Raw genomic sequence first — 22,444 nt, 5'->3', positions numbered from 1 at the left:
TGCAGACACAGCTGATTACCACAGCCAGTTGGCCTGGAGGTCAAATCCCTCTAGTATTAACTATAACAATCAAGGCTTGACTACAACAAGACTGCGCACAAAGACCACTAGGGGGTGTACCAAGAAAGCGTAAAAAATGCGGAGACAAAGAAACAGGACAAAACTATCAAGGGAGGATATTGAGTTCAGAACCACACTTTTGAGGTCTCTCAAGAGGCTTCTAGAGTCTGTCGATAAACTTGATGAGATGTACAGGAAATCTAATGAGACCCTCGATGGTGTGATAAAGGACCATCTAGAAAGTAAGCATACACTGACTGAAATAAAGAATATTATACAGACTCCCAACAGCAAACCAGAGGAGCACAAGAATCAAGTCAAAGATTTGAAATGCGAAGAAGCGAGAAACACCCAACCGGAAAAGCAAAATGAAAAAAGAACCCAAAAATATGAAGATAGTGTAAGGAGCCTCTGGGACAGCTTCAAACGTACCAACATCAGAATTATAGGGGTACCAGAAGATGAAAGAGAGCAAGATATTGAAAACCTATTTGAAGAAATAATGGCAGAAAACTTCCCCCACCTGGAGAAAGAAATAGACTTACACGTCCAGGAAGCACAGAGAACCCCAAACAAAAGGAATCCAAAGAGGACCACACCAAGACACATCATAATTAAAATGCCAAGAGCAAAAGACAAAGAGAGAATCTTAAAAGCAGCAAGAGAAAGAGACTCAATTACCTACAAGGGAATACCCATACGACTGTCAGCTGATTTCTCAACAGAAACTTTGCAGGCCAGAAGGGAGTGGCAAGAAATATTCAAAGTGATGAGTACCAAGAACCTACAACCAAGATTACTTTATCCAGCAAAGCTATCACTCAGAATTGAAGGTCAGATAAAGAGCTTCACAGATAAGGAAAAGCTAAAGGAGTTCATCACCACCAAACCAGTATTATAGGAAATGCTGAAAGGTATCCTTTAAGAAGAGGAAGAAGAAGAAAAAGGTAAAGATACAAATTATGAACAACAAATATGCATCCATCAACAAATGAATCTAAGAATCAAGTGAATAAATAATCTGATGTACAGAATGAACTGGTGATTATAATAGAATCAGGGACATAGAAAGGGAATGGACTATTTTTGGGGGGGAAAGGGGTGTGGGAGATGCGGGAAGAGACTGGACAAAAATCGTGCACCTGTGGATGAACACAGTGGGTGGGGAGTGAGGGCGGAGGGTGGGGTGGGAGCTGGAAGGAGGGGAGTTATGGGGGGGAAAAAGAGGAACAAATGTAATAATCTGAACAATAAAGATTTAATTAAAAAAAAAAAGAAAATGTTAACTGAAGTAGAAATTTTGATGATCTGATAAATGAATTTGCAGAAAAGCAAGTCAGAAAATCTTATGATCAATTGAGATATCACATATTAATAAAGTATCATGTTGGAAGCTACCCATTGTCTTCACTATCAGAAAAGTGTAAACAAGGAACCTGGAATGCTGGTGGACCTTGAGCTCTGGCAGAGGCCGAAGCTATGCACCGATTGTTTAGTTGAGACAATGGTGGCTTAAGCAATTTCCTGAGCAAATAGTCTCAAAGTAAACCTTTACTAATATTTACTGGCCTTTAAGAGAGTCTGTCTGGGAAAAAAAGGAGACATATGTAATACTCTTTGTAATACTTTAAGCAATAAAACAATTAAAAAAAAAAAAGAGTCTGTCTGCTACCGGAATTGCCTGCCTAAGGGCAATATGTGTATCTAAAATTGAATAAAAGGTGGCAGAGCCTGGGCACCAGCGAAGCCTTTCTTCTTGAGAAAGACTCTCTGCCTGGCCCCCTGTATCCAAATTCATATTTCTTGTCTAATCTCGTCATTTGCACTCGGCCCTTCTCAAGATCCTGAACCCAAGCCATGCAGGACGTGGCTTTTCACAGTATCACATACTGTATTATATAAATTATGACACCAAAATACTTTTGCAATTTATAACTTTATAGTGTTACTCAGTTATCAATATAACCCCATTATATTCTTAAGGAAAAGCTTTATATTTCAGTTCCTTTTTAAAAGAAGTTTTTATTGACTTTTAGAAAGAGAAGAAGGGCAAGTTAGAGAGAGAGAAACGTAGATCAGCTGACTCTTGCACGGGATTGAGCCTGGAACCCAGGCATGTGCCCCGACTAGGAATTCAACTGTTGACCCTTCAGTACATGGGACGATGCTCAACCAACTGAGCCACACCGGCCAGGGTTGTATTTCAGTTTTTTTAATGGCACCTTTTCCTGCTTTTTGAAAAGGAGTTCCACATTTTCATTTTGATTGGGACACACGAATTAAGTATCTGGCCCTGATTCCAGCTTTACCACTGAAAGCCTGGCCATTTTTGATTGAGTCATTTAATCTTTGTGGCTCAGGTTTCTCACCTCTCAAATGGGAATGACATTTATATATACATATATGTATATGTATAGGTATGTGTATATATGTAGTATATATAGCACACACACAGTGGTTTGAAAAAGTATAGGTGCTTTCAAATATTAGTGGTACTGTTGTTCATATGAGATATTTTTTAACCATTACCCTTCCTTGATTCAAAGGCTTCAAACAAATACACTTCTTATCTAAAATGAAGACATTTAATTCATTTTCTATGAGGCTTTCTAGACTTTTGAGAGAAGTTACACTTGGTCAAAAAGTGTATCATTTTTTATAGACTAGTGATTTCAGGATGGAATTCATTTCTTCTCTGACTAAAAGCAAAGTACAAACTAAAAGCGATGCCCAAACACTAGACTTCAGTCAACACTCATGAAGCCTCAAATTTCAAATAGTGTTTCTGATAAACATTCTGACTTTAAAAATATATATATATATATATTTTTATTGATTTCAGAGAGGAAGGGAGAGGGGAGAGAGAGATAGAAACATCAATGATGAGAGGGAACCATTGATTGGCTGCCTCCTGCAGGACCCCCACTGGGGATCGAGCCCACAACCTGGGCATGTGCCCTTGACCGGAATCAAACCTGGGACCCTTCAGTCCTCAGGCCGATGCTCTATCCACTGAGCCAAACCAGCTAAGGCAACCCTCTGACTTTTAAGCAACTCAACATAAAACCAACACTAGGAGAGCTGAGTTCCCCCAGGACCATCCCTGGGCAATCCCAGATATCCCACACTGCTGAGTGTAAGCAAAAACACTGCTGTAAAGACAGGGCACAAACGCCGCGCACTAGGCTGCCTACCAGGAGCTCTGCCAGATTAGAGCACAGAGTCTGAGCGCCAAGCAGGGAGCAAGCAGAAGCCGGGGTCCCAAGCCCGAATGCCCCTCTGCACACCGTCTCTGACCACACACATCCGGGCACTGGGACAGGTGACATTGTTAACCCACTGCCATGGGGGTTTCTCTGAATCCTTTATACAAACTCCCGAGTCTCCCCAGAGACCATGTGTACGTGACTGGCATAGGGGTGAGGCTAGGACTTTAGGACAAGCTCTTATGTCAAGAGCCTGACTCTGAAGGGCCAAGCTTGTAACTGATCAATAGGTTAACAAGCGGGTTGGGGGGAGGATTCCAATTGCTCCACTGCTCAGGCCTCCCAGAAGTTGGCCAACATCTCCCACCTCCAGGGCTGTGAATCCACTTTGCAGTGCTCTCTCTCACTGGCCATCCCTCCCACTGCCTAGCCTTTGCCCTTTCTAATTGCTCTGATCTCATCCCAACCTCCCCAGCTGTGTTTAAAGTCCACCTCTGGGGAGCAGAGATTGAGTGTTCCCGACAATCCCTTTCCCAGTCCTGCCTGACAGCAGGCCCAGGGGCTGCGTACCTGGGCTTCCTGGGACTGTGGCTGGGGTTCGAGGAGAGACCTCGGCGCCTACGTGGCTGCAGGATGAAGCTGGCCACCAGCTCCTTGATTCTGTGGCTGAGCCTGGGGGGTGGCCTGGCACAGAGCGACACCAGCCCTGACGCAGAGGAGTCCTATTCCAACTGGGGCCTCCGGCACATCCGGGGCAGCTTTGAGTCTGTCAACAGCTACTTCGATTCCTTTCTGGAGCTGCTGGGAGGGAAGAACGGGGTCTGTCAGTACCGGTGCCGATACGGTGAGTGCACTGTTTCTCCTCCTGTAGCCTCTTGTCTTGCCGGTGGACTTGTGAGCAGCTGCGCGGGGTCACAGCCGGTCATGAACTTTTTTGCTGTCATCCTCCTCTTGGGTAGGATTGCCAGACTTAAGGTGAAAATATAAGACACCCAGTGACATCTGAATCTCAAATAAACAACAGATAGTGTGTCGGTACATTTGAAATACTTGGGGCCACTTATACTGACAAACTATTGGTTGTTTATCTGAAAATCAAATACCACTGGACTGGCTGTATTTAACCTGGCGCACCAGCTTCCAGAAGCTCCGAGACCTGTTCGCTGGGGCCATTTTAATGGGTTTGCTGTGAGGTGGTACAGTGGGGCCTTGACTTACGAGGGTCCCGACTAACGAGTTTTTCCGAGATACGAGCTGTCTCTCGGCCGATTTTTTGCTTTGAGTTGACAGAGTAGTTTGAGTTAACGAGCTCCTTCACGGAAGGAATTAAACTTGTAAGTCAAGGCCCCACTGTACTTCAGGGAGAGGCTGCATGGGCGGGAGGAAGAACACGAGAGCAGTTTGAGAATTCCTAGGATGAAAATGAAGCTGAACTTTCAGAGGAAATTTTGCGGGCGAAGAGGGGTTGTGGAAACAGCTCCCTGGGTCACTCTGTGCTAAGCCTGGAATGGGTTCCCCGGGTGCTGCTCACACCTTCCTCCCTGCTTTGTCGTCTCTGCTGGGCTCGCCTTGCTGACTCCCGGGGCAGCGCTGGGAAAGCGCACTGCCAGCTGCCGCTGCCCACCTGGGATCGCTGCCCACCTGGGATGGGGCCTGGTGCCAGGAGCAGGGCTGGGAACGGGGAGGAGCCTCAGGTCCGCAGAGGAGACCGTGGGGCCAGCTCTCCCTCGGGCCCTGGAAGCCCAGGCCATGGGGGCAAATGCGGGCCCTGGACCTCGCAGCTGGGAGGCAGGGGTAATTCAAACGCAAACGTTTCCAAAAGTATACACAGCCTCATACAGCATCGGTCCTGGGGTTTCATCGTGGGGTTAGAGATGAAAATGGAGAGCCAGTGCAGCCACAGGAAAGCACTGGAGTCATGTTTTCTCCAAACCGTCCACAGATAGGGCTCAGCTTTGAGAGAGACGCCCCCAGGCTCCCTCTCTTCCTTTTTACCTTGGGGGGCGAGTTGGGGGGCCCGCTGCTTCCTTACTAGATGCCGCGATTTAGGAGGCAATGGGAAACCGTTGCGCCAGAACCAGAAGTTTTGCGACACAGAATTTTAGGCACAGACGGATATGGTGAAAAAGGAAGCTGCGTTTTGTCTGTGAAGATGCCTCGGGGTGAAAAGCCTGGTCTAGGCCAGGACCACCTGAACCCCGGGCCTTGGCTTTGTGCGAGGCGGGAGGACAGAAGCAGAGGCGCCCTGGCCTTGTCTCTGGCCCTGGCCCTGGCCTCTTCTCACCTAGTGGGCACCAAGCGGGCAGGAAAAGGGCTCACTCCCTGCAGATACCAACGCAGGTAGCTTTCCCTTCCTAGAGGCAGCGCGCGATGTGGGTCCGAGGCTCAGCAGGTGGATGAGAACAGGAGTCTCTTAGGAAAACAAGGGTCAAACCCTCTCTTCCTTCTCCAGCAACACAGTGTCAAAAGATTTCAGCAACGTTTGGTTGCAAGCCTCTAGCTGGCAGCTCTCAGTGGGGGATGGGAACAGTCAACAGCGAGAGGGCAGGAAGGCAAACAACTCCACTCAGCCTGCAAACAGAGGGGCCTGGAAACGCGGGGAACAGGGGGTTAAGCCTTGTTACCTTTGGAACCCAGCGGAGAGGAGCACCTGGATTCGGGGCCCAACCCTAGGAATATCTTCTCGAGCTGATAGTGAATCACCCTCTCCTCCGAACAGATAGCACCTCATAGCTGACTGGGTGTGCGCTTCCAGTTTGCTTTCGGATACACCTTCTGGCAGCCTGTTTCCCTCCCGCTTTAAAGCGGTGGTTCTCAAACTCACCTGACGGCTGGGCCCCCACCCCTCCTGCTTCTGACTTGTTGCTTTGGCGTGGCCGGGAAATTTGCATGTCTAAGGGTTCCCAGGTGATCCCACTGCTGCTGGTCCAGGGACCACGCTTCCAGAGAAAAAACTGCCGTAAAGGCTGCAAGCTTTGGCCAGAAACAACAATTTAGTAAGAATTAATCTACAAGAAAAGTTTTTCTGTTTTATAAGTACTTACCACAATCAGGCATACCTCGGAGATATTGCAGGTTCCTTTCCACACCACAGCAATAAAGCAAGTTTCGCAATAAAACCAGCTGTAATCTTTTTGCTGGTGTCAGGTCTTGCGTTCAATTTGTAAAAAGCAAAACGTGTGTGAAGCACAATAAAGCCACGTGCAATGAAACGAGCTGTGCCTGTACTTAAAACAAGGTTCCCTACCTCAGCCCGGCACTTAGAGTCACCTGGGGGGCTTTAAACACTCCTGCCGCCCAAACCAGTGAAATCCGACTCTCCCTGGATTAGACCCAGACGTATCTTTTAACACTTCCCAGGTGATTACAAAGTGCAGCCAAGGTTTGGAGCACAAGGTTTGGAGATCATTCTTGGAGAACTTCAGCCCGTAGGTTGTTCAGACAGGTAAAGGTGTGTTTGTAACCTGGTAACCCACAATCATGTGTCAACATTGCTCTTCACACTTCTTATATCTACAACATTTATTTTCATGTCAGCACCCAAAGTCTGGCCAAAGGATCGGGCTATAAATAGTACAAGGAGATGCAGAACATGGTATCAACAGCATGCAGAGCGATTTGCACTGGGTGGATGGACAAGATCCCCTCTCCCGCCCCAGAGATTCTGACTCAGTGGTGGACCCTGGGCCTGCACAGGTGGTCCTTGAACTAGACTTACTGAAATACCAGTAATGGAAAAATCATGGGTTTGAACTGGGCGGGGTTGGTGGTGGTGGTGGTGTGTGTGGGGGGTGGGGGGATGGGGGGGTGGAGTTGGGTAATCTCATTGCTGGTGACCTTGTGCAAGTTACCTAATTCTCAACCTTTGTTTTCTCATGTTTATAAGTAAGTTAATAATACCTACCTTACCTACTTTGTAAGGTTGTTGAAGAATTAAAGAGAATATCTATAAAGAATTAGTGCCATGTATGGCGCATGACATGCACCAAACACATTTTATAAATGTTATGAGAAAGATGGTCTGGTGAACAGGTTGCTGTGCATTCAGATGCTTCCAGTTCTCTTTCAACATTAAAATACAAAACTCAGAAATCCCAGCGGCTGGACAACAGCCTCAGCGTCAGGAAGACACCATCGCCTGATTTAAGTCTCTGTGTCTTTATGAAGGTCTCGGTGTCCTATGAATCATGGTGGAAGACACTGTCCACACTGTCACACTTGGGTAAAAGGACTTCATGATGAATTTCTTCTTGGGTTTAGTTCTAAGGAAAAAAGTTCTCTAAATATCAGTCTTCTTTTTTTCATTTACGGCTACTGGTTTAGAGGCAAAGTTGTTCTGCTGCTGGGGTGACCAGTTGCCCCGGTTTGCTGGGGACTGAGGAGAGAGTCTGGGGTCTCTGGGGTGTGGGGCTTTCGGTACTAACCCAGGGGCAGTCCCAGGCAAACTAGACCAACTTGGTCAGTTCACCTCGTGCAGTAACTTACTCCGCTTTAGCAACTGAAACAGAATTTATTGCTTCAATAAAACTGTCACAGTTCTGCTTCGTTCCCTGATGTGCCGCATCTGAGTGCTCCTGGAAGTAAGCAGACACACATTTCAAATGCAGTCTGCCTCCTAGGGAGACCTGGGGGCGGCACAGGGCTGCTTCTGCAGGACCCGGCGGGGCGGGGAGAAAGGACACACCCTCCGGGCAGACTGAACCCTTGACCTGGGTAAGAAAGCCCCAGTCGGTTCACTGCTCTTCTCAGCGACAAAACTGAGAGAAGAAGGCTGGGCCAGGGGGCAGCGTGCACAGCTGAGGGCAGAACAGGAGCTTCATGGCTAACTCTCCCGAAATCGCTCTCATTTTTAAGTGTTTTACTTCTTTTCTGGCATTTTACTTTATTCAGAAGTTTTTAATTTTCATAACGTCAAGTCGGCCTGTCTTTTTCTTTATGTTTTCTGAAGTTGTCTTGCTTAGAAAACCATTCTCCCATCAAGATTATAAGAATGTTCTGCTATTTTTTCTGGGGAAGCAGGCATAGCCAATAGGTAGTGAGTGTTGCTATGTTCCAATAAAACATTTTAATGGACATTACAATTTGAATTTAATATCATTTCCTTTTCTTTTTTAAAAAATATATTTTATTGATTTTCCACAGAGAGGAAGGGGGGGGACAGAGAGCTAGAAACATCGATGAGAGAGGAACATTGATCAGCTGCCTCCTGCACACCTCCCCACTGGGAATGTGCCCACAACCTAGGTACATACATGCCCTTGGCCCGAATCGAACCCGGGACCTTTCAGTCCGCAGGCCAACGCTCTATCCACTGAGCCAAACAGGTCAGGGCAATTTAATATCATTTTCATGTCACCAACTATTATCCTTGTTTTGATAAAACCATGTTTGGCTGGCAGACTATACAAAAGCAGGCCATGGACTGGACATGGGCCATGTTTGCCAATCTATAAACTATAGGATCAGGTTGTCAGCCTCCCACTCCTATAAATAGCCAAAACCAGGAAAATAAAATCAACTTGTACGTTATTAATGCCTAGACTCAAAACATCAAACTGTAAGGACTCAACACAACTCAAGATGACTCAGACTGTAACTTGAGGATGTAGTATATTATTTCAGCTTAGGCTCAAACCATCCATTTTTTTCTTTGAACTTGGACTTCAAGCTTCATTCCTAAATAGAATTTCTGCAGCTATCATAAATATTAAACACAATGAAAATAGCCTTCATCAGTAGCAGGCCAGTTAGGAAGTGACTATAATTGGTGTTTCATTATCTTTCAAACCGGAAGCTCAGAGTTTTTTATTCCGTTAAGTTCTCAGGTGCAAAAAAAGCAGAAGGATCCCAGGAAACCGCACCGAGTCTGCTGCAAAAGCCCTTTATCAACAAAATTATTAAAAAGCGAATTTTACCATCAAATTTAGACATTTGTTTTTTTCATTCAATTTTTTCCTGATTCCTTTAAGGCTGGTATACATAGGACATTTGTAAAAGAACAATCCAAAGGAAAAATAAAATTACTGTAATCGCACCTCCAAGATGAAGTGCATGTTTGATGTCATCTCCAAGATTAAATACACAATGCGATTATTTTTCATAAGTGTAATTTGATTACTAATATTATTTAATACACTTCACGCATTCCCCACTCCCAGAGCTACACACACACACACACACACACACACACACACTCACACACACACACTCACAGTTGTCAATGGTAAATTATCTTTCTCAAAACCTTTGAAAAGTAACGCAGGAATTACGGGTGTGCTGGCGGACTCCATCAACATGTACAGCACTTCTCCATTATAAATAAGAAACACTGTAAAAATAAAATATTTTTAAAAAGTACACACTCAAACCGGAATGAAATAAAGGCAACCTCCCAAGTTCCAGAAATACAGAGAAAACACAAAGGCAAAGTGGCGAGCTGGCCTTGGGTTTTCAGTCTGGAACATATGTAGACCCAGGGGCTGAGGGATCGGCGTTAATGCTCAGGCAAAGAGAGGAAAAGGAACTTTTCACTTTTCCCAAGAAGTTGGAACTGGACAGTTAGCATAAAGCTTAGAGCCTGGTGGGCTGCCCAGTCTGTTTTAAAAAGATTAGAAAACCTCTATCCATATTCCAAGGAAGTAGCAAGGATGCTTCCCATTCACCCAGGGCTAGGGCTTGAAGGACAAATAACACTAAAAATCTGCTACTCCAAGCATATTCTATGCACAGGCGAGGAATCCAGAAATTAACATGAAGTATCTTGAGACTCCTACAGCCACGGCAAAAGCAGTTGAGGAACTACTCTGTAGTGTACGACGCAGGGCACAGGAATTTTTTAGAAAAACAGCCCCTCTGAAGAGACACATCATGTGAAAAAATAATCCACCATGAGTGAGAGTTAGTAGTCATTTAAAAATGAAAGACTTAGGCCCTGGCTGGTGTGGCTCAGTTGGTTGGAGCATCATCCTATGCACCAAAAGGTTGGGGGTTTGATCCCCAGTCAGGGCACTTTTGGGAGGCAGTTGATTGATGTTTCTCTCAAAGTATCTATGTTTCTCTCTCTCTCTTTCTCTATTTCTCTACTTCTCTCCCTACCCCCTCTCTTCCTTTCTCTAAAATCAATAAAAAACTTATCATTGGGTGAGGATAAATAAATACATAAAAATAACATAATAGATATAAATAATATAAACAAGAATATTTGAAATTATTAAAGAAATAAAAAGGAATAGAAGACATAATAAAAAGAACCCAACAGAGCCCATCGTTGTGGTTCAGTGGTTGGGCATTGGCCCGTGAACCAGGAGGTCATGGTTCAATTTCAAGTCAGGGCACATGTCTGAGTTGTGGCTCGATCCCCAGTGGGGGGTGTGCAGTAGGCAGCCAATTGATGTTTCCCTCTCATTGATGTTTCTATCTCTCTCACTCCCTTCCTCTCTCTAAAATCAATAAAAATATATTGAAAAAAAGAGAACTCAATGAAAATGAATACACAGATTTAAAAAAAGAATTCTAAGAAATAAAACTTACAGTCATTGAAAAAAACTCAGTGGATGAGTTAAACAGCAGGTTAGAGAGAATTAGGAAAATGGTAAATAGACTTGATGAAGTTAATAAAAAATCAGTACAGAGAGAAACACATATAAAATATAAAAGAGAGGTTAAGATGTGTAAAGTATAGGATTAAAAAGATTCACTGTTCTTGCCCTAACCGGTTTGGCTCAGTGGATAGAGCATCGACCTGCGGACTCAAGGGTCCCAGGTTTGATTCCGGTCAAGGGCATGTACCTTGGCTACGGGCACATCCCCAGTAGGGAGTGTGCAGGAGGCAGCTGATCGATGTTTCTCTTTCATCGATGTTTCTAACTCTCTATCCCTCCCTCTTCCTCTCTGTAAAAAAAAAAATCAATAAAATATATTAAAAAAAATAAAAATAAAAAGATTCACCGTTCAGTAACAAGAGGCCCAGAAGGAGGAGCTAGAGAGAATGAGGAAAATAAAATACAGTAAACCTCAGTTTTGCAGGCCTTGATTTAATGGACTTCAGACTTAACAAGCAAAATTTCTCATCCGTATGTCATATGTGAAAATTAATTTAAAAATGCCTTTAACCAAGATTTGCTCATAATTAAATTAACAGGTTTTTTTTGTTATTAATCAAATTTTAGCAAATAGGCCATATGTTGGAAAAAACTCTAGTAATTTTGCCGACATAAATGAATATTGCATGTCTACAACTATAGTCTACATATTTAAATCCAAGAGTCACCGCTTGTGAACAATGTTTGTGGAATGATTAGCATGTGCTCACACTGCCTCTTGGAGTAATTGGTTCCATTGTCACGTGGTGGACTTTCTGCAGCGGTTCTAACTTATGCCAGGGACATTCCGAGATAGGCCCAGCCACCCCCCTGGCCGTGTACATTTGTTTGCTTGTGGTGACTGGTGAATGCATCCATTTACTAGGCCTGTTCAGTATAAATTTAAAATCACAGTAACACATATAGCATACTTTTCTGTAAAGTTAAACTTTTCAGACATACTTAATTGTAATTCCACAAATGTGTCTACGTAAGTAAAAACATGTAAACTAATTTGTCAATTTTTTAACATATGCATGTGGGAGAAATTATATTACATATCAATATATAATGGACTTTCGGCTTTAAGGGACACCCCCCTCTCCTGAATTAGTCTGTTACAGCGAGGCTTTCCTGTATTCAGACAATGGCTATGGAGTCTCCAGAGGTCAAAGAAACCCGAATCTTCAGATTGTTCAGAGCAGGATAAGCATATACACTTCACATCTAGGTACATTGTAGTGAAACTGTGAGGATGTGGAGAAATTGGAACCCTTGTGCATTGCAGATGGGAATGTAAATGATGCAGCTACTGAAGTAAACAGGTTGCCTCCATTGAATAAAAACGTCATTTCCATTGCCCACCTTTGCAACTAGGTGTTGTCATTTGATTAAGATCTGGCCAAAGGGAGAAAGAGGAAGTGATGTGTGTAACATTCTGGAGGGTGTTTGTTCAAGAGGGAGGCTGTGATCCTTCTACTTTCTTCTTCCATGTGCTGCTTACAATAGGAAGGTGTTGGGTGAAGCTCCGTCTTGGACCATGAGAGCCAGGGCTTCATTCTAGGGCTGGTAGAGCAGAAAGCTAGAAGCAGAAAAGTGCAGATGTACTATACCAGCCTTATGATCCGTAATTCTGGTGTTTTACGAGATATCCTATATTGTGTAAGCATCTGAACAGTCCAGCATGTCGGAGAGATAACAGGTACACGGAGAAAATTATAACACTCTATTGAAGGATATAAAGGAGGACTAAGTAAATGGAAAGCTATACTATGCCCATGTTTGGGAAGACAGAATATTCTACGAAAGTCAGTTGTTTCCAAATTAATCTATAAATTCAATGTATGTTCAAGCAAAATTCTGACAATCTCTTATAGAATGTACTAATTCATATGCAAGAGCGAAGGGCCAAGAATAATCAAGACAATTTGGGGCTTTAAAGGATAGACTTAGTATTTAAAAATTAAAACAGGAAAATGGGGGGGGGGGCAAAGGGGCTTCAACTATACTTGCAACATTAATCAAGCAGAAAATATATTTATGGAAAGTTTGGTAATGTTAACCTTTATTATGTTCATGTAGTGGGTTCATGGGTGTTTTTTTTCTTTGACTTTTCTTCAGTTTTGAAATTTCATAATAAAAATTAAAATAAAGAAAATAGAAATGCCAGGTACCTCACTCCGAGGATTAATTCTTAGCTTATTTTTTCAGTCTTATGCTATATCTTGTCCTAAAAAGAGGCAAAGGAATGTGCAGGAAGAACATGAGCTTTGGAGAAAAACAAGAAATCTGGATTTACACCTTACTTCCCCCATGTACTCCATGACTTAAGCTCTCCGCCCCATTTTCTTAACCAGATAATAGATAAAAATACTCACTGGAGATGACTGCCCTGAGGTCACCTCAGGTCAAGGTTATCTTTATGATGCATGACCACCATCGAGACAACTGACAAAGAATCCTGGTACGTATTGGCAAGATCATAAAATAATTCAAAAGCTATGTAGGAGAAACCAAGAAATTAAAAGTTTTTCAGATAATCTCTGCTTAGTTCTATGATAGAAATGCCTAAATAGGGTGTTTTCTTTGTCCTTTGGGCAATAATGGTTTGCCTATATTTATAGAATTTTGCAAAGTTTCATTCTAGTTATTCTGGGAAAAACTTTGCGGAACTGTTACAATTCTGGTTCCTGACTGTGTGATCAGGTCGTGTTTTCCTTTTTCTGTGCAAGGAGTGTGGCCATACAGTGGATAGGGGAGTAAGAAATCTTGAGTTTCAGTTCGGTTTTGCCAAGGACCTTATCTTCAAGGTCATGCACTTAAGAAACATTAGAAATTCTTTGAGATTAGGAGAGAAATGCCAAACTGGCCTGAGGGTTAGTACTCTTTTAGGACATCATTATCATTGTTACCATCACCACCACCTAATTTGGATGTGAATATCTGCTGAGGAACAATGACTTTCAAAGGAAAAACTGATGGCGCTTTTAGATATTTTTTATTTCACGAATGTTTCCAGATGCTTAATTTCTAAATATTCCTTCCCGCTTCTTCCTCTTCTTTCTCTGCTAGGAAAGGCACCCATGCCCAGACCTCACTACAAGCCGCAGGAGCCCAATGGCTGCAGCTCCTACTTCCTGGGTCTCAAGGTACCAGAAAGTGTATGTACCACCACCATCGTTTTCTCCGCTGACCGGTTTTAACTGAGACACATTCAAGAGTTATCGCTGATGGAAGTGACTGCATATAGAATATAGTTGGGCAATGCGATTGAGCAGTTTAAATTGGAGACGGGGGAAAGGAGATGATTTTTAAAAGAAGAATTTGACTTCCTTTTGTCAGAGGCAGCTGTCCCTCAGATAAGCCCTTGTAAAGTGAACTTGGAAATCACCATGGCAAACATCAGCTGAGCTTTAGGGGATCAAACAGAACTAAATAGGAACTAGATCTGAGAGGTCTGACGTGTGGAGCCAGCTGGGACTGACCAGTGAGAGCTGACTGCTACGGTATTGTCAGGACTTCTCATGCCAAATCAGCTGTGTTTGGAGTATTAACTTCATAGAGCTCTGCAAACGCACCCTCATACCCCCACCCCCAAGAAAAACCTCCATACACACCTCCAGTCACTGGCTAAACATTTATCATCACACCGTAGACTATTTCTCAAATTGTAGGTCTCCCCTGAAATTAAGTTATAATTTCTTATAAGACTTCTTTAGAAAAGAGGCCCTATGTAAAATGTAGGTACAGGAATTTCATATCTGAACTGTGATTTTTGACTTGTATTTTAACCAAGCTCAACTTCACTTTTCTGATGATTCAAAAGATTTTACTTTGTAATAATTTTCTAAGCGGCATATGTTTATTCTAAGATCCTGCTCACCCATGGGGCATTTTTTAAAATATATTTTATTGATTTTTTGCAGAGAGGAAGGGAGAGGGACAGAGAGCTAGAAACATCCATGAGAGAGAAACATTGAGCAGCTGCCTCCTGCACACCCCCTACTGGGGATGTGCCCACAACCAAGGTACATGCCCTTGACTAGAATCGAACCCGGGACCCTTTAGTCCGCAGGCCGACGCTCTATCCACTGAGCCAAACCAGTTAGGGCCCATGGGGCATTTTTATGTAAATTGGAAAGAGGTCCTCTTTCCTCAAGACAGTTTTCTTCCATTTGTCAGAAATTTATCTTAATACTAGAGGCCCGGTGCATGAAATTCGAGTACGGGTAGGGTCCCTAGACCTGGCCAGCGATCAGGGTCAATTGGGGCCTTCCGGCTGCTAACCAGGGCCTCCCTTCATTCTGAGCCACCCCCTGGTGGTCAGCACAATTCGAACTCCTGAGTGGACACTTTGTATATTAGCCTTTTATATATATAGATATTTTGTTAGAAAAAGAAACTTGACTGTAATTGGCTAGACATTTTGTAATAAATATGATGTCTTGTGGGAAGATCTGACCCTCTTGTGCTTTGAACAACCTGCACAGTTGAACGCCCAGCAGAATGTGTATGGATGCAGAAGAAAGACAATAATTTAAATTAATAAAAGGTGGAGCAAATGTAGGTTTACAGTTGTTCATATGGAAAGTAATACAACAGTTCATAAATAATAACACAAGAATAAACTTTGTGTTTTGGGTGCCTACTTTTGCCCTACTCTGCATTTACATAGAGAAACCACCTATTTTCGGCCAATATATTTTACTTGATATCAATTTAGTAACTATAGAAGTGGTATGCACCATATTTTGGAAGTAATGTCATTTTGTTTGCTGATACAAATATCATTAAAACTAGTTCAAGAATTTCCAGTTGAATTGAATTGAATTGAATGGTAGCCACTATACTCATCTAATTCTCAGTTACCTCTTCTGTGATATATTTGTAGTTTTAGAGGTGAGGTATAAGCAAAGTAGTCTACTTCAGGTATCAGATAATGGAATTTACCCAGAATTGCAGAGTCCAGGCCTTTGCCTAGTCTAATAATGAGTTACACAACCTCTTAATGTTGCTTAAAAGGGCATTTTAAACTGCCAAACTCCATATTCTGCCTTAAGTGGCCTTGGAATAAAAGTTTAAATGAGAGAACACTTACAGAGACCTAAGGGAAAAGGACCTATAACCACTGACTCTAATTCCCCAACCATGCCTGAAACCAGATTTTCACAGAGTCTATCCAAGTCCAAGTATTAGTATTTATAATTAGAAAAACTGCAAAAGATTCTAAGATGCTCTATCTACATCTAGACCCACGCTGTTCCCATCTATTTTTTTATTGATTGATGTGTAAGAAAGAGAGAAAGAGGGGGGAGAGAGAGAGAGAAAGAGAGAGAGAGAGAGAGAGAGAGAGAGAGAAACATCAAAACATCAATTTGTTGTTCCACTTATTTATGCATTCACTGGTTATTTCTTGTATGCACCCTGACGGGGGATCAAACCTGCAACTCTGGTGTAGCAGGATGATGCTCTAACTAACTGAACTGCCTGGCCAGGGTCTATTCCCATCTATTTTTTTACACTGTAAAACAAGTACTCTTCTTTGATCACTCTTTGTATCATGTCCCTTCCTTGCTCAAGAGTGTTTATCAAATCTAACTAGTTACTTTGGAAGTCAAGGTCATCCATCAACTTACTCTTCTCTCTAAGGAAAACTTTTTTAAAAATATATTTTTTATTGATTTCAGAGAAGCAGGGAGAGGGAGAGAAACATCAATGATGAGAGAGAATAATTAATCGGCTGCCTCTTGTACACCCCCCCCCGCCCCCCCCCCCCCCCCGTCCTGGGGATCAAGTCTGCAACCCAGGCATGTGCCCTTGACTGGAATTGAACCCGGGACCCTTCAGTCCGCAGGTCAATGCTCTATCCACTGAGCCAAACCAGCTAGGGCTCTAAGGAAAACTTTCTACATGTATGTATTTCCCTGGAAAGACTCTTGAAAGATTAAACAAACAAATTCACTCACAATATGATTTGCTCATTATTTCCTTTTGTTACCTGCTATGTTCTAAGGCTACCCTTATTTCTGTTAACCCTCTCTTCATCTTCTTTCAAAATCCTCTAAAAAATTCCTGTTTTATTACTTTACAGATGGCATTCTATGGATTTACTCAGCTTATGCCACAACATTTTCAATGGCTTATAGGACACTTAATAAACGCATGTCCAGGTGTGCATTAGATATTGCCCTTTGACCAGAGTGCCCTTGTCTTCAGGAACTCTGTGTCCTATACCTGACTCTGCTCCCCAACATGTACAGACACACACCCCATTAACACAGCGCTGTATGGGGTGGATCTCTGATAAATGCAGGTGCCCGAATGATGAACTGAGACTTTAGTTTTCCTAATTCTGAGCCTTGGGATCCTTTGCTTAGACAAAATCTCATGTAAGTTTTAGCTGAATTTGGATGTTTTGAAACTCTGCTTTCTGGACTGGCGTTCTGAATTCTATTTTCATCACCATAGTGACCTGTGAATTAACAAGTAAATTGTGATTGAAATTTAGCATCCTGACTATCAACCCGCTGTATTCTCTCAAGTCACTGGTGTTTCTCAGTTGATCCGAAAGTGTAGCAGGAATTTGAGAACTGGCTCGCCAAGTACATGGGCAAGGTTGCCTGAGGTCCTTGGTCTAAACGTGGCATTTCCTTCCCTCTTTCCCCAGATGGACTTGGGCATCCCAGCAATGACCAAGTGCTGCAACCAGCTGGATGCCTGTTATGACACCTGCGGTGCCAATAAGTATCGCTGTGATGCAAAATTCCGATGGTGCCTCCACTCTATCTGCTCTGACCTTAAGCGAAGTCTGGGCTTCGTCTCCAACGTGGCAAGTAGGTATCTTAAGGGCATCTGCCTCTGAGCAGGAAGTTTGTTCCTGTTTTCACACAGACATGCAGCCAGAGCCCCTTTACTCACAGAGGCCATTAAAGCTCCCCGAACGTTATGGAACACCGAGCAAGGCACAGGCCGAGGGGACGGTGCCGGCCCTCGTTGGCTGAAGTTCCTGCTGTCCTGCCCAGGAGCTGCTGGCACCACTCCCCATGGACAGCGCCACACCAACGCCTTCCCAGAGATATAAAAATGTGTCCTTTAAGGCTGGAGAAAGAGTTGCCCAGTTGGCTTTAGTTACCCATTCCACTGTTAAATCATTTGCCATATAAGGAGTTATTTTGTATGGGACCACTTGGTTTGGCTATTACCTTATTTTGTTCTCAGTCAGGGAAATAAGAAAAAAAAACTTTTTGTGTAAAGTTTTACATATGCTTTAGGATAGCTATTTTTTTTAAAGTATATTTTTATTGATTTCAGAGAGGAAGGGAGAGGGAGAGAGATAGAAACAATGATGAGAGAAATATTGATCCACTGCCTCCTGCACGCCCCCTCCTCATTGGGGATGGAGCCCACAACCCAGGCATGTACCTTGACCTGGAATCAACCATGACCTCCTGGTTCATACATAGGTCAAGGCTCAACCACTGAGCCACACCGGCTGGGAGAGGATAGGTTTTTTGTTTTGTTTTATTTTGTTTTAACAGCTATTTAGCTATCTAATTTCTAGCATTGATTCTGTAATTTCCTTTTCTTAATTCACTTTAGGAAAAGTTTTAATCCCTTAGTTTCTGAAGCCAGAAAATCACACCCAGGTATTAGCATTATATATTTTTAGATAGTGATGTTTGAAAGTCAGGCATATATAGAGCTGACTATATGCCACAGGGATGGGAAAATCTTGGATCTTGTTCAAAGCTCCATGTCTAGGGCGTAGTCCTAAAGGGAATCTGTGAGGGCTTGAAAAGATGGGTAATTGCTTGGGCCCTGCAAAAGGGAGCATCCCCCTATCTGTACCTACAAAGGGTGAGAAAGTTCCTGCTGCGAATCTAGGGTCAGGTCAGGTTACTTCCTTCAAGCAATGTCCTGTTGATTTTTTTCCCCAAATATCTCTTTGGTAACTTGCCTGGTTACTACCAATTAACTCAATCTCTGGGTCCCATCAAATTTATTCTCCCCAAAGGGACCAGATATATTTTTATACCACAAAAATCTGGTCACCTTCCTTTTCATGAAGAGTAAACCCAAGCCCCTTCGTATGACATACATATTCTCACTGCTAGCTACCTCTTCAGCATCAACTTGCTTATTCCTGATTTCTCTCCTGACTCCTGCCATTCCCAACCACTTGGGTTGATGGTCCATATCTTTCTGTGTCTGCAGTTCCCTCTGCTTGGAACACTCTTATAATTCATGTTTTATTGTTGTTCAAACAGTTTTATCAATGGTGAAAAGCTGAAAGCTTTTCCTCTAAAATTATGAACAAGTCACGGATACCCATTTTCACCACTTGTATCCAACATAGTATTGGGAGTCCTAGCCAGAAAAATTAGGTCAGAAGAAGAAATAAAAGCCATCCAAATAGGAATGAAAGACCTAAAACTGTCACCATTTCATGTGGCATTATATATAGAAAACCCTAAAAACTTTTCCAAAAAACTGTTAGGACTAATAAATAATTCAGTAACGTTGCAGGATACAAAATTAACATATAAAATCTGTTGCATTTCTATATACTAATAATAAACTATCAGAAATAATTTTTTTTAAAATCCCATTTATAATTGCATCAAAATAACAAAATACCTAGGAATAGATTTAATCAAGGAGGTGAAGGACCTACATACTGAAAACTATAAGACTTTGATGAAAAAAATTGAAGAAGACACAAATAAATGGAAAGATAGTTCATGCTCATGGACTGGAAGAATTAATGAATTGTTAAAAATGTCCATGGCCCTGGTTGGGTAGTTCAGTTGGTTAGAGTGTCATCCCTATTCACCAAGGTTGCTGTTTGATCCCTGGTCAGGGCATATACAAGAAGCAATGAATGAATGCATTGATGGGAATGGAGCAACAGATCAATCTCTCTCTCTCTCTCTCTGAAATCAATAAACTTTTTTGTCATTGTTAATTATCATTGGAGGATATTTTTCCATTGATTTTTTTAGAGAGTATGCAAGGAAGGAGGGGAAACAGAGAGAGAGAGGAACATCAATGTGAGAGAGACACATTGATTGGTTGCTTCCTAGTCAGGCCAGGAATTGAGCCTGCAACCAAGGTACTTGCCCTTAACCTGAATCAAACCTGAGACCCATCAGTCCACTGGTCGACACTCTATTCACTGAGCCAAACCAGCTAGGGCTCAATAAACTTTTGAAAATGTCCATGCTACCCAAAGGAATCTATAGATTTAATGCAGTCCCTATCAAACTTACACGGGCTCTGAGACCCTTCCATAACTATCCTTACTCACAGAGGGACAGAGACCCGCACTGTGGGCTCCCGTACCACAGTGGGTAACTTCCATTACGACGTAGTGTAACTATATGTTTTCCTGTCTAGCCTATCCTCCTCTCTGTCCAAACTGTGAGATCCTTGAGTTGAGATCCCTTTGGTCTCTGTGTCCCTGATGCCTTACAGTGGCTGGCCAACATATCCAACAGGCACACTTGATTTTTCAATGAGTAAAAGGTTATTCACCCCACACTCGAACAGGGAAAGCTACAGGAAACACAGTAGTGTTATCTGAGCAAGTATTCTGCAAAAATTGTAAATTTGCCATGGAGTGAGCATAGTGGTATGGAAGATGCTGATGGCTAATCATGGTTTTGACCTGGAGACCCATAAAAAGAGGGCACCCCAAAATGTATTATTATTTTATTGATTGATTTTTAGAGAGATAGAGAAACATCAATTTGTTGTTCCACTTATTTATGCATTCATTGGTTGATTCTTGTATGTGCCCTGACCAGGAATCGAATCCACAACCCTGGCCTATTGGGACGGTATATTAGGACGATGCTCTAACCAACTGAGCTGCTCGGCCAGTGCCCAAAATGTATTCTGCTCTACTAGATTGGATAGAAGCTGTTCTGAAAAAAACTCCTTTTTAAATGTATGCTTTCCCTTTGAATTCTGTATTCAGATTATTGTCTCTACTTTCCTCTGGGTATCATGTCAATCTTGGAGCTACATTGACTCTTTAAAATTACCCATACTACTTGGAGGCAGTTCTATGTACCAGTATTAACCTCTCTGTTTCTCTACATCTTTTTCAAGTAGCATGTGATTCCCTGGCTGATACCGTGTTTAATACTGTATGGACCTTGGGCTGCCGACCCTTTATGAATAGTCAACGGGCTGCCTGCATCTGCGCAGAAGAGGAGAAAGAGGAGTTATAGGGAAGAGGTGTCTCCTTTTTGGTTTTGCGTTGACACCACGGCGGTCAGTCTCAGAGATGGTAGTGTGGCAGATGTGTCTCATCCTTTCTTCCAAGGATTTGGATACCACCAAGCAGGAGAAAGGAAATAGTCTACAGCCGCAAAGTGCGTCCCATCCTTTGAGGATAATTGGAAAAAAGACGTGGAGTGAACTGAAGGCTACTCGTCACTGTAACACTGGTCTCTCCAACCAAGACACATTTGCCTGGAAATTCAGTTCTTAACTTAAAGACTAAAATAAAGACTAACTACTGGGATTCTTGGACTTGATAATTCTATTCACAAGTGAAATTTTGGAGAGTCCAGCCATGGGAGGCAATGACTTTCCAGCCATTTGGGAGGCAAGGACCAATAATCTGGTCCATGTTTCAGTTGCCAGTAAGCATCTCACATATAATAAAGTGTACTTTTTAGAAAATTTGAAAAGAGATGAATGAATCTCATTATCACCAACACGCTTCCTTTTCACTTAGAAGAAAACAGAACCAACCTGGTAAGTTCCACCGATGATACGTTATTCCCGCTGGTGCTGAAGAGATCGGAACCGGTGGGCAGAGGCTTACCTGATCAAAGCCACGGAGGTGGAGATCAGGTGGAGTTGGGTCTGAGGTTCCATTTTTTTCATTCAATCAACTATTCCTGTTGATACCCCCAAGTACTAGGTGGTCTCCGTGTCGTGTGAAGATCTGAGGAGCACTGGGTAAAAACTGCCACTAAAGATAACTTAGAAAAGCCCCTAAAATCTGAGGGGCCTGAGAGACAAATGGCCATTCCCAGAGAATGGTTCTCAGCCCTGATGGCAAATTAGAATCACCGGAGGAGCACTAGCAACAGAGTCTCTAGGGGTGGTATCTACAGACAGGCATACCTTTCATTGCGCTTGGCTTTCTTGCCCTTCACAGGTGTTGCGTTTTCTACAAATTGAAGGCAAGACCTTCCACCAGGAAAAAGATTATGACTCGCTTTGTTGTGAGACTCAGTTTATTGCGTGGTCTGGGAGCAGACTGGAAATATTTCTGAGGTTTGCCTCTGCTGGTAATTTATAAAGTGACTCTGATGCCCCGTGAGGCCTGAGGGCCACCAAGGTCAGGGGCTGGCAAATGAAAGCCCATGGACTGAATCAGGCCCAGCACCTGCTGCTGGGAAGTGTTACTGGAACATAACCATGCCCACGTGTGTTCATGGCTGCTCCCGGGCTGCCAGAGCAGAGTTGTGGCAGAGACGGCATAGCCCAGAAAGCCTAAAGCAGTTACCATGAGGCCCTTACAGAAAAATTCGGCAAACCCCTGATGGCGTTCACTTTCTCCTTTCCTTTCCTTTTGTT

The 22,444-nt window shown here is 43.0% G+C and overlaps 1 protein-coding gene and 1 long non-coding RNA gene across 8 annotated transcripts in view; one reads left to right on the top strand and one right to left on the bottom strand.

The window, feature by feature from the left end:
- The window catches only part of LOC139022015 (uncharacterized), a 39,948-nt gene extending 35,823 nt beyond the window's left edge, over positions 1-4,125 (bottom strand). The window contains exon 1 of the long non-coding RNA XR_011473600.1: positions 3,837-4,125. This is a non-coding gene — a long non-coding RNA (uncharacterized lncRNA). The remainder of the gene's footprint in view (positions 1-3,836) is intronic.
- Positions 3,700-22,444, top strand: part of PLA2G12B (phospholipase A2 group XIIB) — a 30,763-nt gene continuing 12,018 nt past the window's right edge. For 4 of the 7 annotated variants that reach the window (XR_011473599.1, XR_011473598.1, XR_011473597.1 and 1 more), the window contains exons 1-4: positions 3,704-4,110; positions 13,919-14,007; positions 17,514-17,679; positions 20,960-21,613. Coding sequence is in view for 3 of the 7 variants with exons in the window: in XM_070432958.1 (XP_070289059.1) it covers positions 3,900-4,110; positions 13,919-14,007; positions 17,514-17,679; positions 20,963-21,081 (585 nt within the window). In the remaining 4 variants the exon portion in view is untranslated. Of the gene's footprint in view, positions 4,111-13,203; positions 13,311-13,918; positions 14,008-17,513; positions 17,680-20,959; positions 21,614-22,444 lie in introns of those variants that run through there. The other 3 variants (XM_070432960.1, XM_070432959.1, XM_070432958.1) reach the window with 3 other exon arrangements.

The sequence above is a fragment of the Myotis yumanensis genome, unplaced genomic scaffold (assembly GCF_028538775.1).
Source record: "Myotis yumanensis isolate MYYU_CA2020_CCGP unplaced genomic scaffold, mMyoYum1.0.hap1 SCAF_13, whole genome shotgun sequence".
Lineage (NCBI taxonomy): Eukaryota > Metazoa > Chordata > Mammalia > Chiroptera > Vespertilionidae > Myotis > Myotis yumanensis.
The sequence above is the reverse complement of the archived record's forward strand: the minus strand, read 5'-3'. Positions and strand labels throughout refer to the sequence as shown.